Source organism: Phaenicophaeus curvirostris, chromosome 2 (genome assembly GCF_032191515.1).
Source record: "Phaenicophaeus curvirostris isolate KB17595 chromosome 2, BPBGC_Pcur_1.0, whole genome shotgun sequence".
NCBI lineage: Eukaryota > Metazoa > Chordata > Aves > Cuculiformes > Cuculidae > Phaenicophaeus > Phaenicophaeus curvirostris.
In genome coordinates, this window is record NC_091393.1 from 78,656,016 (window position 1) to 78,672,654 (window position 16,639).

General features: G+C 40.8%; 1 protein-coding gene across 1 annotated transcript; it reads right to left on the reverse strand.

Annotated features, from left to right (window-relative positions):
• Positions 1–2,307: 2,307 nt before the first annotated feature.
• On the reverse strand, positions 2,308–16,624 carry SUPT7L (SPT7 like, STAGA complex subunit gamma). Its single transcript, XM_069851012.1, has 4 exons — positions 16,132–16,624; positions 8,617–8,941; positions 6,521–6,758; positions 2,308–3,005 (listed from the first exon to the last, which is right to left on the reverse strand). The coding sequence occupies exons 1-4, from the start codon at positions 16,542–16,544 to the stop codon at positions 2,743–2,745; spliced, it is 1,239 nt and encodes a 412-aa protein (XP_069707113.1). The 5' UTR covers positions 16,545–16,624; the 3' UTR covers positions 2,308–2,742.
• Between the last annotated feature and the right edge of the window lie 15 nt (positions 16,625–16,639).

Genomic DNA, 16,639 nt, shown 5'->3' on the forward strand with positions numbered 1-16,639 from the left:
TCCTTGTACCTGGGCAGTTCAACAATCCTATATTTCTTCAGGATAAGCAGTTTTGCTTAAAACCAGTATCATATAGGTGAGTAACATTTCAGCATACATCTAAGCATTCTCCAGCCAGCAACAGACCGACACAAGTGGAAGAAAAGCTCACAGCTCACCAAACTATCTGAAAGATTGCAGTGCCTTTTTTGAATAGTAACTAAGTCCCAAACACACTTCTAGGAGGAAAATACTACTATTCTCCTTTTGTACAGCTGAGAAAACAGGGACATTGCAGCATGCCTAATGATGACATGGAAGGAATCAAAATAAAGATTTCCTGATACACTACTCTGCTGTTCCACTGCTGACTAGGCTTCAAATAGCTAGAATTTACCCCCCAGGAGAAACCTTTAAAACTATGATGGACAATTTTAACTCCAATGTCCATAAAAGCCTGTGGTCACACATTCTTATTAGACACTGAAGAATTTTATGTTTGGCTTCCACTTCTATAAATTGAAAGAGAAATACCGTTAGGAAAAAAGAATTAAGGCTAGGCATGTTATACAGAAACAAAAATATTATGCCTGGAGCTCATTCTTTTAAGAGATAAACTTGCAATTGTAAGGACAAATGGGAAGTTTGGTAAATCTCCCTCAAACATCCCAATGGGTTACAGGTATAAAGCCAGTTTAAGTGGCTGTTCATTCTTGATTCATGTTCATTCTAGCTTCTTTGAAAGAGATACTCACTGAATCAAGTTAAAGACTGAGTTGATCAACTGAGGATTGCACAGAACAAAAAAATTGCCATCAGTCAGCTAAGCCATAAAAGCAAGCAGCAAAATAGATTCTGTTTCAGACTAAGTTATCAAGATAACAGCTTTGAATAGGAAACCTCAGCCAGCCTGAAGCTGCTGCATTCAATCCAATGACAGCAAAGGAAAAGTTTGCATTGCCAGTACTGGCTCATACCAATAGTAAAAGCTGCTTAATTCTCTCCAGAAAACCACATCAACTTCCCTGCAAGACAATTAAGAAACCAAACAGAGAAGAAGATCTGCTAGACTTGTTAATAACAAGTAAGAACTGGAGGAGAATGTGAAGGTCTTGGCTGTAGCAGACATGGAATCAGAGCATTTAAAAACCTGCGAAACGTCTACAAGACAGAGCCCTGGACCTTTAGGACAACACATTTTGGTTTATTCAAGGAACGCCGAGGCAGGATCTCACAAGGGACTGCCTTGGCCTCCCAAAGGGGTCCAAGAGTGCTGCCTTATCTTCAAAGACAGCTTTCTCAAAGTAGAAGAACATTCCTTTCTGATGAGCACAAAGTAAAGCAGACATGACTGAAGGCCAGCACGGATGGTCAAGGAACTCCTGACTTAGCTCAAACACAGTGAAAAAAGTACACAGAGGTGGGAAGTGAGGGATATAAAGACACAGTCCAAGCATGCAGGGACAGTGAAGAAAGCCAAAGCTCACCTGGACTTGCAACTGGCAAGAAACATGAAGGGCTTTTTAAGTACACTGGAAGTGAAAGAAAGATTAAAGAAAACATGGGGTTACTGTACAATAATGCAGGAAACCTCACGACCAAAGATGCACTTTGTACTTCGAAGCTGATGTACTCAACACTTTTTTTTGCCCATTTTCACTGGTAAGGTCTGCCTTCAAGCCTGCCATGTCCCAGGGTCTACTAGCAGAGCTTTATCTACAGCAGAGGAAGATCAAGTCCCGTTGGCCTGAGCTCTTGTTAAGTCCATGGTATCTGATAGGATGCATCTGAAAGCACTGAAGGAGCTGGCTGATGACACTGTTAGGCCACTCTACAGCATCTTTGCAAGGTCATCAACATCATCCTTGACGGCTCCCCAGCCACTAAAATACCCTGACTTACACTGCCTCCTTGCCTACAATGGTTAATAAGAATGTTGCCAGCACATTGAGGGAAATTATCATTTCTCTTTATTCAGTGCCTGTGAGACTGTATCTGGAGAACTGCATCCAGTTTTATGCTTCTGCTTACAAGGACGGCACTGCAGAAATCTCAAGGCAAGGCCACAAAGCTAGTCAGGGGGCTGAAGGACAGGATGTACAAGGAGAGTTTCAGGGAACTCAGTTTATTCAGACTTAAGGAGAGAAAAGACTAAAGAGACATCTCATTATATACAACCACTTAATGGGCAGGTTAGAAAAGATGGAGTAGACTCTTCTCCGAGATAAGCAATGATACAACAGAGGAAACAAACATACATTGGAATTTGAGGTATTCCAACTGGATGCAAGAATATATTTTTTTTTACTCTGAGGGTTGTCAGATATAGGAAAACACCCAAAGAGGTTTAGCATCACCATCCTTAAGATATTCAAAATTCAAGTGGACAAGGCCCAGAGCAACCTGATCTAATTGGTTGTGCTTCATGTCAGGAACTAGACTAGGGAATAGAAACCTCAAGATTTCCCTTCAACCCAAATTATTCTATGATTCTATGACTTAGCTAATCTCATCACAACCCACTTTCCACTGGAAAAAAAAAGCAAGCCATGACACCACCAAAGGTATAGAGTGATCTTCAGTTTCACGAGCACAGAAGCCAGCTGAGTGCACTACACATCAAACGTCTCATAATAATTTTACACAAGGTCCCTCATACACCAGGGCCAGCCCTGTTTATGAATCATAGCCATCATAGTGCTCCCTTAATTCGTTTCAACTCTGCTACATACCATCAGAATTAAATAAAAAGACTGTCTCTTTTCACATCTTCTTCATCTTTTTCTTGCAACGCTGGTTGAAGACAGGCGAGGATCCTATCAGACTGTCAGCAGAATGAGAACCATAGCTGCTTTCCGAGCCATTGGGGCTCTGTGGCATCCCAGCTTCGCTCATGCCTGACATCGGTTCCTCAAAGACATCACTGCCTAGGACCCCATGGCCATGCACATTTGCCTCCTCATTTTCCTGTGGCTCCATTTTCACTTGTGCCAGGTTCCAGAGCGGGGAAGCATTCACTTCAGCACCTAAAAAAAAAAAAGAAAAAGCACACAGTAGTAGCCAAGTAAAAAGATAAATTATAAAAAACATGCAGATGCGAGGACAGCAACACTGGTAAAGAAGGAGCAAAAGCAAAACTACAAGTGAACTCATCTGGGACGGGGGAAATCCCACACCCACCAACCAGTGTGAAACAATACAATAAATCTGTTAGGTTTTTGGGTTTTTTTAATAGCCCAGAAATTGCTGCTCCAAAACATACGATCCTATCCTTTCACAGCCATCTTCTACATAGTTTTATCCATGAGAAACAACAACTTAAGGACCCCATATCACTCTCCAGCAGTAGCGTCTCACTAGCAATGAGAACACCAACATCACAGTGACCAGACCCCGCATAAACTGGACTTAGAGGCAGTCCAAAAGTCATTCATGATGATGAGATCCTTGCAGCGTCAGCAACATTCTTTAAGCTCTCAGACATACTGTTTTTCTGGTAGTTCTGCAGGGTAGATGAAGCAAAAGGGCAGAGGACTAGGTAGATGAATAGTCTCAAATACCACTTCCAGCACTGAAATGCAGGGACACAAGAGCTGCAGTCAGCCATCTAACTGCCTGGCCCCCATACTCAGCACCCACAGGTCTCATTCAGCAGAACAGAAAGAAACTCTCTTGGCTCAACCTCACAGACATTCTGCTAGGAAACAGAATAACTCCTTCCCTTTTTTTAAAAGAAATTTGGACTAGCGTGCAATCTAAGCAGATTGAGGGTTTTCTGTAAAAGATTACAAAACCAGATTTCTTGATAACACCAAATGTTTTTCTCCCCAAGAGCAATAATTATAGATTGCATTATTTCTGCTTATTTACAGTTTTAAGAGATACAAAGATCCTATTAAAAACACACTAATTGGGCCCCTTGCTGAGATGGCTATAACATTCCAGAACTGAAGAAAGCCTTAAATCTTCTCATTTTAAAATCTGGTCCCTCTTGTGTGGGGTTAAATTCACATGGAAAAAACCAACAACAAAAGAACTAGCACACCGGTTTTGGTAGGTTTTTACAAACTTTGTGTCTCAAGGAGCTTGGCTACAGTTTGAAGCACAACCAACTTTCTTGTACTGAGCCAAACCTACTACTATTCCCTATTATCGATATACCACTAACAGTAGTCTCTTATTGCTAGCAATTACACAGAGAACAAATCTGCCACCACGTATTTGCACTGTGAATTCTCCCTTATGAAGGAGTCATGCATCATTTTCAACTTAGCTCCAGCCAAGGTTTAGGAGACCTTTTTAGTAACACAGCCTAGATGTGCTTAGCAGTTAGAGAGCAAGTCAGAATTAAAGTGCTTGCTGGTGTCCAGTTGCCTTAATGGAAAGTCCTTTTCATGTCAATTTTAAGTACATGTGCTCCTCTCAACATGGACATGGACACATAATTAAAACACTATCAGTTCCACAGAGTTGCAGCACCAGTCTACACAATAACCAAAGATGCCTACTGAACTTACTGCATCTGTCTTTCATCAGCTGCTCTTCATCGCTCAGCCCTGTTCTTTTCAGCTCTATCACCTTTCACTGAGAGTGTCACTAATGACTAGAAGTACTTAAGCATTGAAACAGGACATTTCATCTTCAAAGCACTTAAACTTTGAAGTACTTTACAAACAAACTAATCCCCATGTTATTCTGCTGTGTGGAAGAACAAGGTCCCAAATTGTGCCTCCACTTCCACGGCTGCAAGGAAATTAAGCCTCTAGCCCACACCCCAGTGCCAGGCATAAGCAGATACACAAGCAGTCTAACAAGAGCTTTGCCCTTAGACACTGAAACCTTGATGCCCTCTCTACAGGCCTCACACTTGTATTTTCATGATGGCGGTATCCTAACTGCAGCAGCTTTTTCTTGCTCCTTATGATATTAAGCTCTCCAGCCTGCCCAGCTCTAGACTGGGACTTCTCACAGTGATGAGATTTCCAAAGGCCCTTGTGAAGTGAAGTGGGATTTTCAGGGAGGAACAGAGCACTTGTGTTCTTAATTAGAAAACATCAATTTGGTATCAGAGAGGCAAAAGGCATTTAATATACAGCTAGCGTGCTAACCCCTGGGTCTCAAGTGGTGGATGCTAATACAAAGCTTTCCAGATGAATCACTCGTAACCCCACATGGGCCAGAGGAGTCTGCTGTTCCCTCTCCCACAAAAATGCGAGCACTTCACATTTCAGAGGTACTATGGAAAACAATACGAGCTTCCACAAAAACATGAGATGGATTTGTGCTTTTTTAAAGCTCAGTAGAATATGCTATTTTCTTAAAAAAAAAACCAAACACAATAGACGTATACTCTAACCTCACTATATATGCTACTTAGTTTAGGGTTAACAGGACAGGCTTCACTGATTTTTAACCAGATTTTTTACTGAAACAGTTATTATTGTAAGGATTTCCAGACTTCAGAAGGTTCTAGACAAAAATCAAAACTGGTTTTCTTTGGAAGAATGACTTCTTCATTTTCCAGAAAATTTAGCACTACTGAACAGCACACAGAATAAAACTTATACACAGATATAGAAAAGTCACAGCACTAGCAGATTCTCCCATGCTGGGCACCAGTGTGCTTCAATGCCAACATCAAGGGATGACACCGAGGAAAAGAATGCAGTCTCCAAAACCACACTACTTCACTCACTGTTTCACTCTCCACAGCGTCAGTTGTGGAGGGAAAAAGCAGGCTTTGTGGCAAAGATGCCAGAGTAGGACCTTCCCACGAGCCCATTTCACATAAATCACTGTTAAGCTTTCATTGAAACAATGATTGTCACTACCAAGGTGACTTCTGAATACGGAGGACTGTGCCAAGTACCATTAGTCAAGTATCATTTCCATAACTCATTCAGTGTCTAAACTATATAAGGTCTGGAATTTACTCCAGTCACAAGGAACACGGCCTTCAACTTTGCAGTAATATGAATGTCTGGACAAGAATCCAAAACTACCTGGGGAAAAAAAAAAAAAATCGATACTCTCCTTACTGGAAATATGGATAAAACTCTAGTCTCTTTTAAACTAAAACATATACACATATATACCCCCCAAAAATATTTTGTCTCTGTTACATTAGACTGCAAAAAAAAAAAAAACATTACTCACATCTGCAGCAAATACCATAATTCACACAACAACAATACAGCCCTTAGGCCATCACTGTGGAAAAACAATCTACCTCACACCAATAAGAAACCCAAGAACTTTAACGATCCCCTAAAAATAAACACCATATAAAGCATTTTGTGTTCTACAGGGTCCACGAAAGGAGTAAATATTGAACAAATCCTTATAACTGATAACCTTTGATTGTTTGGTTTTGGATTTAGAAAGCAAGTAAGGATTTCTCTCTCATCCAAATCCTTTTATTAAAATGTAAACATTTCTTCTCCTTATCCTTCCTCACATTGGGATCTACTATTAAAAATGGAAACAGGATCACATGGAACAGTTGATAAGACTGTTTCCAGCAGTAGCAACAAACCCCTACCTGAAGTCTGTGGAGAAGCTTCTACTTCCAAGTTGGCAGAGAAGCGCTCACTTTGAGCTCCAAGGACTCCAACAGGTAAAGACTGGTCACCTGAAGCCAGATCTCCTTCCAGTTCCTCACTTATGGGGAAAGTAATATCGCTAACAGGTTCCTCCTTAATCTTCACAGGCTTTGTGTCTTCTGCTGCCTTTTCAGGGTTGACAATCTTCTCATACTCTTCAGACAGCTGCTTGCTAACCTGTAAAAGATCAGTGGGGATGAAAAAGAGGCCAAAAAGGTCAGAGTGATTTCAGAGACTCTCATGACAATTACATTGCAGTAGATTCTGTTCCCAGCATATTATTAACATCTGACCTGAACGAACAAGTAACCAGATTACAGTGACACAGGAAGGTTTTTTTTTCCCCTTTAACAACACCTTCTGTCCTGTAACAAGGGACTTTAATAAGAGGTTTAATCCATTAACACATCCGCTTGATAAATATGAGTGCCTTTATTTCACAGACAGTGATGATGAGACCAAGAAATTTAAATAGAGCATGGAACAAAAGCAAAGTGTCTCAGTCTACATTTTGGGTTTACCTACAAGATTATCCCCCAGTAACCAATTTACTCCAGCATTAGAAATCAAGCAGCTCAGGTATTTATTGACCTTGTAGTCACCACTAGGCAAACCCTAAGTACCTTCTGCCAGATTCAAAGCAAAAGGTTTTCTGTAGTCACAGAAGTGAAACAAATATGAATGAGATTTAGAACTACCCTGTACTTCTAGAAACTTAAGCAATTAAACTAAAAAATTTAGATTTCATCTGCTTCTAACAATTGCTTGCTTACACCACTGAATCCCAACAGTCAGCAAACTGTGCACAGGAAAAGCCCGAGGCTTTTTGACAGCAGAAGCAAGAAGGAAAAAGAATACCAAAGCCTATTTCCCCCTTCCCAGATATACTTCCAAACACAGAGGCTACTGTCAACCTTGGCCCTGCATGAAGAACAGAACATATAACACAATGACTGGCTGCAGAATGAGTGAACAGCAACAGCAGAATGATGCAGAAAACCCAAATTCCAAGAGCAGAAATCTGTACAAAACATTTTAAAAAAATGAACTGGATTTTAAAATAAAATCATTTTTAATGAGGACAAATCTTGATGATTTTATTTTTACGCACAAACCATGCAAATCCATGCCAACTCACATATTACATGCACTTGCAGGTGTCTCTGATTTATGCTCTCTGTAAGCCACAAGGTGCCAACCCTGGGAAAATATGGAGCATGAGGTAGTTGCTCCAAGATGAATAATAGGCATGCACATTAAGTGACAAGGAGGAAGAGATGGCAGGTTTTGCCTCTGGTCATGAGCTATCTGCTTGATTAAGGTTTGTTTTTTCATGAGTAGGAGTAAAATTCCCACTTCAAATCCTTGCATTTCTCTCAAGTCCACAACAGGCAGTCTTATATCATTCAATTAAAATGCATACGTTTAAATTCACAGAAAAACTGGACTAAGAGAAATTATACCATTATTCTTACAACCTAGGTTGATATGGCACCTCTTATTCCAAGGAATTTAACAATTATTCTTTCTCCAAGGAAGCACAATCCCCTCTAAAGTGGAAGGTAGCAACTATGCAACAACTCGAATCAGCACAATATTACAGCAAACTCTTAAAGCTTAAGTGAACACAAGCCACTGTGCAGCCAAATAATTTCTGTTCAGCTACTTACTTCTTTTCCGAAATGGTAATCAGTCAAATATCCCATTAAATCAGAAAATTCACGTCATCAGTCAGTACTGATTTTACCTCTACTTCTTACTTTTGTCTGGGCTTTTCAAGAGCTTGGGGCACCTTCTTAAACCCAGACAAACCACCAGTACAGCATTCTTGCCCTCAGCAGGGACACAAACAAGGTCTCTGTCTTCCAGTGAAACAAAAAAAGAAGTTTTTCTTTTTCTTGATGACTCTCCTGCACACTCAAGAGGTTTTTCTAATTGGATTTTACTTCAGTAAGACACGGAGTTTGCTACAGGAATAAGCAATTGCACTGGGATACCTTTATTGGTGCTGTAAGGTCCCTACTGCTCTTCTCACCTGAAGCATGTAGCTGTGATAGTCCTTAATGCGGTGTTGCCAGAACTTCTGTAGCGACAGCACGCTGCCAATGCCCACTTCATGGAATACCTGTTCCATGACATCAGGGAAAGGGGTGTGGCCAAGTCGAGCTTCTCGATCCACGGCAAAGCGCAGCAGTTTGGTGAACTTCAAGCAGTACTCGTGGGCAATGTCTGTCAGGGTCTCCAAGACACTCTCATTGGCACACTCAAAGCCTGTGTGAGCCAGGATGGTGGCCACTGACTGGTAGAGAAGCTGCCGGCAGGAGGACCAACTCAGCTCAGTTACTGGCTCCCCTTTTCCTCTAAAAGTCAGAAAAGACAAAAATAGCACACCTCCAAAATCTGAAAGGAACGTATCAGTTGAAGAGATATTGTCAATAATAACGCAATGTACAAAGGGAAAGCAGATTGTTTGGGGCTCTCCATAACTTCTCCATTACATATGAATGCTAGCTAGTAAGGGTTTATCTGCTTTCCCTTCTTCCTCTCTCTCCAAATCAGCACTGCCAATCCTCATTTTCTCTTCCAATGCCGGAAGACTCCTTGGGTGATGCATGAATGTGGGATGCAAATCTTCTGAAGCCTTAAGCAATTCCCTTCCCACCCAAGAGCTTTTCTCCTGGAGATATGAATTAAATGGGTCCTTGACACAAACAAAAAAAAAGCATTTTAAATAACATGAATGCAAATCATTTCCCCTCTCAGTTAATTACATCTCATCCTTATTATCTCTGATGTCACAGGCCTGATAGTCAGATACAAAGGCTTCTGGGATAGACAAGATCTGAATTTATAATGCAAAAGACACACAAAAAGCAAGAAATGGGATACACATACATTTCACAAAGTACACTGAAGCAAAAAAGACCATTTTCCTGCCTTCATTTTCAGTAGCCACTAAGCATGCCACTGAAAGAAGTATCCTCAAATGCAAGCTAAGAAGTGAACATCAGGTCCTGGGAAGAGTCCTAGAGAGGTTTCGAGGTAGAGCAGCATTCCCCAGCCTTGCGTTTGAGACGCCTCTTCTGGGTGTTGCTAAGCAGGAAGGAGTGGCCATACAGGATGTAAGAGATGCAGAATAACTGTCATAAGCACTTCCGACATCATTCATTTACAGTCAGGCAACTGAATTTCTCAGCAAAATTAGTTAACAAATAGAAATTCCACATAGGAAAAAAGAGAAGATGAGATAAGGCAAAGCCTCTGAAAGGTAAACATATTTTATCAGATTTCTCAACTCAGAATTAAATGCATGTGGTGTATTTGCCCATATCAGTAACATGGTCTTCAAATGTTGATGTCAAAAAATCAAATTTCCTTTCTGCTAAGCACAGTGTTTATATACTTTTTTTACACTTCATTCAGCAACAATGGTAGAATTAAGCTAACAATTTCACCCTTCATTTGTTTCTGATCAATTTCTCCCAACATCTTCCGCAAGCCATGCCCTCACCCGACATTAGTTGCGTATCACCACACACTCTTTCCAGGAACAACACTTGACTGAACAGTACACAAATAGCACTGATGCCTTGATAAAATTCTTACTATTCTTGTCTCTCTGATGAGTGTATTAGGTACCCTTCAGTCTTGCTAAGATACTGGGTCACAAAGCCTCAGCTCTCCCTGATCCTCAGGACTGATCCACAGAAAATGGCCAAAATACAGCAGTGGGAAAAAAGGTAACATTTCAGGGGAGTGACAAAATCGAAGGTTAAATTTAGAGCCAACAGGACCAAAATCATTCCTACAGCAAAGCTGAGGAGGGGCTCTATATCAGGGATTGCACTGATAGGATTGGGGGGTAACAGTTTTAAGCTGAAAGAGGGGAGATTTAGATTAGAAACTAGGAATAAATTTTTTAGTCTGAGAGTGGTGAGGCACTGGAACAGGTTGCCCAGAGAAGTCATGGGAGCCCCATCCCAGGAGGTGTTCAAGGCCAGGCTGGATGATGCTTTGAGCAAGCTCACCCAGTGGAAGGTGTCCCTGCCCATGGAAGGGAGGTCTGAACTGGACGATCTGAATGGTCCCTTCCAACTCAAACCATTCTATGATTCTATGATCATTCATTTTCAAGACCACCAGCTCAGCACTTTCTGATTATACAAAGAAAAGGGGTTCATACTTTATTAAGAGCTGTAGATGATGATATTCCTAAGTGGGTATTAAGAACAGCATATGGAGCTCAGGTCATTGATTTACTCCAGTTATTAATTGCCAGAAAATGACTCATATCCCAATTCCTACTCAGTTATGTAACTATTTTGTAAAGAAGACAGCAGGCACTCTGACAAGATGAATTAAAAGATCATCAGTTCCCTTGTAAAAACAATATGAGCGACACTTGGTTTACATCTCCCTCACTCCCCGCTCCATCTCCCCACAACAGTTCTTAAGTTCACAAACAGCCATATGTCTCATTCAACACTGGGACCAGGAGGTTACAACAGAAAAAAAAAAGCCATCAAAGAAAACCAACCAGAAAACAATCCTCAAAATTTATGCCTAAAAAAAAGAATCTCTTCTTTTTTAACACACACAAAGGGTACATCTAGCTGTCCAGTAGCCGTCAATTGAGAGCATCTTATGCTACCAAAATCAACAAACACCAGACTGCTACTAATATAGAGACAAGTGAAGAGCCATTATTGACGCTCTGCCATTCACTCAAAGCAGAATGGGCAAACTTAAACTCGATACAGATTTTGGCAAGCCCAAGCAGATTACTCAGCCACTTGTAAATAAGAGCATAACCACCATTTAACAATGCCTATCACTCAGAAGCAGCAGAGAATGTTATATCTCTTTTAAACTCCTAAAGGAGAAGAAACTAATTGGCAGAATTAAAATGCAGCTAGGTCACTGTGCTGAAAGGGACATAATCAAGTTGAAATCTAATCAATTCAAGACAGAGAGAAAAGATATTTCAGGTACTGTACTTAAATCCAAATCCCCACATCTTGTTCTTAGTAAGGTCAATCAATTTGGTTTGGTTTTACTCATGCTTTTTCTCTTGTTTCCTTGTTTCCCACAATAAACAATTGAGGAAGATGATTAAAAGCCTGAGTAGACAGCAAAAAAAACTGAAATGCTGTGAGTGTTAATGGAAAACAACAAAGGAGAAAATATCTCTTTCTGTTTGTATCATTTAACTTTCAGGTACTGACTGATAAGGACACACATAAACAAAACCAGCCATACAGACACATTTGAGAGCGCTATTTAATGTCAAGCCTTCCCCAAAAGGACCAGCAAACTTCTTTTCCCTGGTGATCATAGCTAAAGAGCCTTGGCCTTAGATCTCATCCAGATATCTAGCACCTAAAAGAGCACTCCTTCAGATACTATCATTATGCAGAATGCCACCCTCTGCAGGTCTTACTGCTTTCCTCAAAGGCTCACCGTCCAGTAACCATCCAAAGCCAAACATATTTGACATATTACCAGGGTCATATAGCTGCAAGTAAATAAGAGTGCTTCAATCCCTAAAGTTCTGTCACAAGAGGATTATCAAGACCAGCAATTAGGCCAATTGGAGGTGATAATTTCAACAGAATATACAGCATCGAATTTATCATAAACACTCGCCAACTTGCCGCTCTTCAATTCTGTATTTCAAACAGAGTTCTATACTTTTATATATGGGTCACCAACACTAGATGATGTCCCAGAGAGAAACCTACCTGCCACGCCATAAATTCATCAAACCCACAGCATAGCCTTCTCCCACTGCTGTCAGCAAACCGCAACGTGCAGAACTCAGAAAAGGCCAATTTTCTGTGTTGGGCAGTTAACATGACAACAAGCCATCCTCAAAGGCGCCACAATCCATTCACTCAAGGTCCCCTTCTGCAAGGCTGTTTTTCTTACAGGGAAGATGATCTTGCGGTTCATTTCCCATGCAACTATCTTCAGGGGGAAGTGTTTGAGCTAAGTCAGTACAAGGATCGACAGCCAAGGTTCATTCAACTGCAGTAATGGACTGAAGTGTTCTGCTCCCTCCTAGGTGAGCATAAGCTAGCAGCAGATGGAGGGAGGGACTGTTTTTCCTATGAACACATCAATTTTATGAAACATTACATTGAAGAGCTGAATTTCTACCAAATGAGCTGCAACAAAGTCGCTTCAGAGCCATTTTCACCAAAACAACAAAAAGGAGAGCACTAGAAAAGCAAGATCATACTAGTCAAAGAGTATGTCAAAGAAAAGAGCACACTAACTCAAACCAGCAAGTTGTTTCTTTTCGGAAAAGAGTGTCTTCCCACCTCATTGTCAGTGAGGCTCTTTTTAAATATCTCTGCTATGTCTACAGAAGGCTGCACAGGTATGAAAAGAAACTGCTCAATAAATAATAGCAAAAATAAATTGGATCCCAGCAGCACAAAACAGAAAACTGCGCAGTTTAGGGGCTAAGCCAAAGACCTTAGTCCAGCAGGTGAAGTATGTTCTGCCTGCCCCAATTACCACCGCTCAAATCCTTTCCAACATTAAATCTGATACCCACCATCATGCGTTCACCTACTTCTGTACAGACATTCCTTAACTACAAGCCCTTCTGCCATGAACTGTCTTCCAACTGCAAGCTCCCTATTTCATTCACAGATTATTCTTCAATGCAAAGCACACATCCAGCATGGTCAGGTACACAAATAAGAGAGAAATCTGTTAAGAAGCCAACCATACACACACAAGAAAAAGCATCTGAAGAGGCACATAATGAGTAGGTTAGGTTTCTTTTGAAGACAGATCCACACTAATCAGAAGAAGCTGAACAGAGAAAAAGGATAAGCAAGCAGCCGTATTACGCTAAGAGCCTCCTGTTCAAATGGTAGCTTCAAGTCTAGAGTTCCTTCCTCGTTCTTTATCAATTATGCTTTAAGCTTACTTACTGTTTCTATACCAACCAAAAACAAATGTTAATCCCTTATTGAGTATTTCAAGAACTGTAACATCAACAGTTGCAAATCACCAAGACCAGATGGTTATTTATCCAGGAATACTAAAAGAACTCAAGGATGAAACAGATGAATAGCTGTGGTGAGTCATTTCTTGCTTTAAACTGCCTTGGCCCATGAGGACCAGAAGATACAAAAGGTGAAAACATTTTCTTTTAATAGCTTCAGAAGAGATGTGAAGAAGTGCAGCTCAGGAAGCCTGATATACTCTGGTGCATCAGGGAAGGTCAAAGACATGATAAGAATAGAATTAGAGGACGTTAGGGTAAAAATGCTGGACCCAGAAAGAGTCAAGACAGATTTTGCAAATGGAAAGCCTGCTTCATAAACCTACTGGAATCCTCCAAATCCATCAGCAAGCAAGTATGTAAGTTCTCCACTGTGGAGCCTAGGTCTTTCCTTGGAGATCTGTGCCAGAATCAAGATTTGTTTCAACATATTTATAAACAGACTGGAAAAATGGAGGAGAGGAATAGCATCATGATTAAAACTGCTGGTGGTACAGATTTGGGGGAACTGAAAAGACCAGAACAACTGAAAAATAGTAGTAAATTAGGTTCTGCCCCTTCCTCATCTCAAAAGGGACATGAAGGTAGGGGTTACACATATGGGGTGGGGAAGAGGGGAGGAAAACCAAAATTAATCCAAGGAATAAAACCATAACAGACAAGGGTGTGGGGTCAAAGAATGGAAATCAATAACAAGGAAGCAAAAGAGGACATAACTATATTAAAGAAACCTGCAGTCTGATTTAGGCTTGCTGCTCCTATCTTCCTACATCTAAATATACCCATGCACAGCTTCTAAGACCCAGGCTACTGTCAAAGAAAAAGGAATTAAAAATGGATTTAGTCAAACACCGTAACTCTGACGGTTACAGAACACTAACTCTGACACTTCGTGGGCAGCATAACAATAAACACTATCATGCTACAGTAAGGGGAAGAATGGTCTTCCTTAATTTGTTTTTTACACACTGAGATCAAGCATCAGCAAATTATATAACCTTATTTTTACTACTATAACAGCTGCTGCTATTCTTAATTCATGTGTCTCAAAACAGTTAAGAACAAACATACAACAACAAACTCAAAGCTTTTCTCCTGGAAAAACATAAAATGTGTTTGGTTTAACAAGAACACAATTAAATTCTAGTCTACACTGCATCTGATTATAAATCCGCTCTGTCACCCACAAAACATTTCATTGTCTATCCAGTTTTTACAATCTAGTCCTTAAACTCCCCCATGTGGTTGACTGCTAAATAACATTTCTTTACTCAGACTGCAGGAACTCGCAAGGGACACAGCAAAAAGACAAAGCATCCTCCAAAACATGGACAGAGCCACTAAACTTAAAGCTGAAGCCACTGGGAATGACAGAGCAGAACACTGTTTATTTCTAAAAACCAGTGTCAGAAAGAGCAGAAGTCACAGGGTTCAGACTTCATCCTCACAGGACTGGATTTCCCTTTCACCCCTCTTGACTGATTAATTATATCATTCTTTACAAGAAGGACAGTGGTATTCCTACATAAACAGCACGGAAGAATCACTCTGCTGTTCCAAAAGACTATGTAACCAATAGTAACACCTTTCAATAAAATGCAAAATGCATTTTACACGACCACAGGCCATTAGAGATCACAGTGGCATTTGACTGATAAATTATATTTTACTGATGCACATTTTCCCCATTTTAAAAACTGAAATGTATCACCCTCCCTCACATCATGTTCACTGGTGCACAGCCTTTACTCTAAGAACAGAAAGTTACACTAACGAGGATTAATCCCTGAATTTAAAGGCATATAACCTTAAGTGTAGTGAAATTGCAACACCTCCTTGTGAATCTAGTGCATGATAGAGGGCTAGACATGGAGGTGATGGCAAGACTATTTAATCAAAGATTGATAGCAGAAGCAATGCAATCTTCCTTTAACATTTTCTGTTGGCTGGTGGAGCCAGTACCAGAGCCAAAGTATCCTTTCACGTATACTCACTATCACCTCTGACCAGAATAACACCAACAAACACGGCAAAATGGGGTAGTTACCACATCACTACTCCTTGGCCACTCAAGTCTTACAACTACATTTTGAAAGCATCTTTCCAGGACCTATAACTAAACAGCCAGTAGCTAGTCATGCATCTTCTGGATTCAGTTAAAATAAATCAAGTTCAGTTGTGAGTAAGTGACTTCAATATAAGAAACTTCATAATCTATAGCTAAAATTGTCAAAATACCACTGAAGATAGCAAAACCATTCACAAACACTGAGTACAGCACTAACAAGGGAGAAGTCAGCACTACACTTCTGCATCTTACAGACTGGAAACAAAGGCCCGTTTATTTTAAGCAATGGGCACATTATCCACACAGGAGAAACGTAAATCTTTCCTAATCAAATCCTGTTTTATTCTTTACATAAAACTGGTCGATCCTTCAGCCTAAGGGATTTGACATAACTACATATATATTTAAAAACACTCTGCCTTCCTGCAGCCAAGAACTAAGCCCAAGAAAGATCAACGCACCTGTAGAAATCGCTCTCTGGGTCACTGTGCCTCAGCTGAAATGGCATTTTGGGGGTTTTACTATCCAGAGGAAGTAGGTCATCAGGAAGAGATGGAGAGGCTGGACAAGATGGCAGAGGTTCGCTGTCTTCAGTTTTTATGCCCTCTGCTTGCTGTTGGTTTTGGGCCTGAGCCATGGCGATCAGGCTGCGCAGCCGCCTGTTGTGCTGGATGAGCTGGATGGTATGAATTGTGAGGCTACAGGGTTCCGAGGGGATGTCCAGCATGGTGGTCGGCCGGGGTTTGTTTGCAGATGGCTGATGTAATGGAGGATCTTGGACTTCCACAGTCCGAAACTCACGTTGCAGCAGGTCAAAGGAGCTGCGGTTGGCCTGGTTAGACGAAACCGGAATCTCACCCCAATATCGCAGCATTTTTACCCAGGTAACGTGTTGTTCTCAGAACCCAGAAGGCAGCTACCAAATACCGTAGCACAAAGAGTCTTGTCAAAGGGAAAAGGGCTCAATGA

Bases quoted from the DNA above. Each gene is read 5' to 3' on its own strand.
- SUPT7L (XM_069851012.1), bottom strand. From the start codon at position 16,544: ATGCTGCGATATTGGGGTGAGATTCCGGTTTCGTCTAACCAGGCCAAC. The intron at 8,942-16,131 runs GTGCGTTGATCT...TCTGACTTTTAG, and splicing joins CCAGAGAGCGATTTCTACAG to AGGAAAAGGGGAGCCAGTAA. The intron at 3,006-6,520 runs GTAGGGGTTTGT...TTTTTTTTTTAG, and splicing joins AGCTTCTCCACAGACTTCAG to GTGCTGAAGTGAATGCTTCC.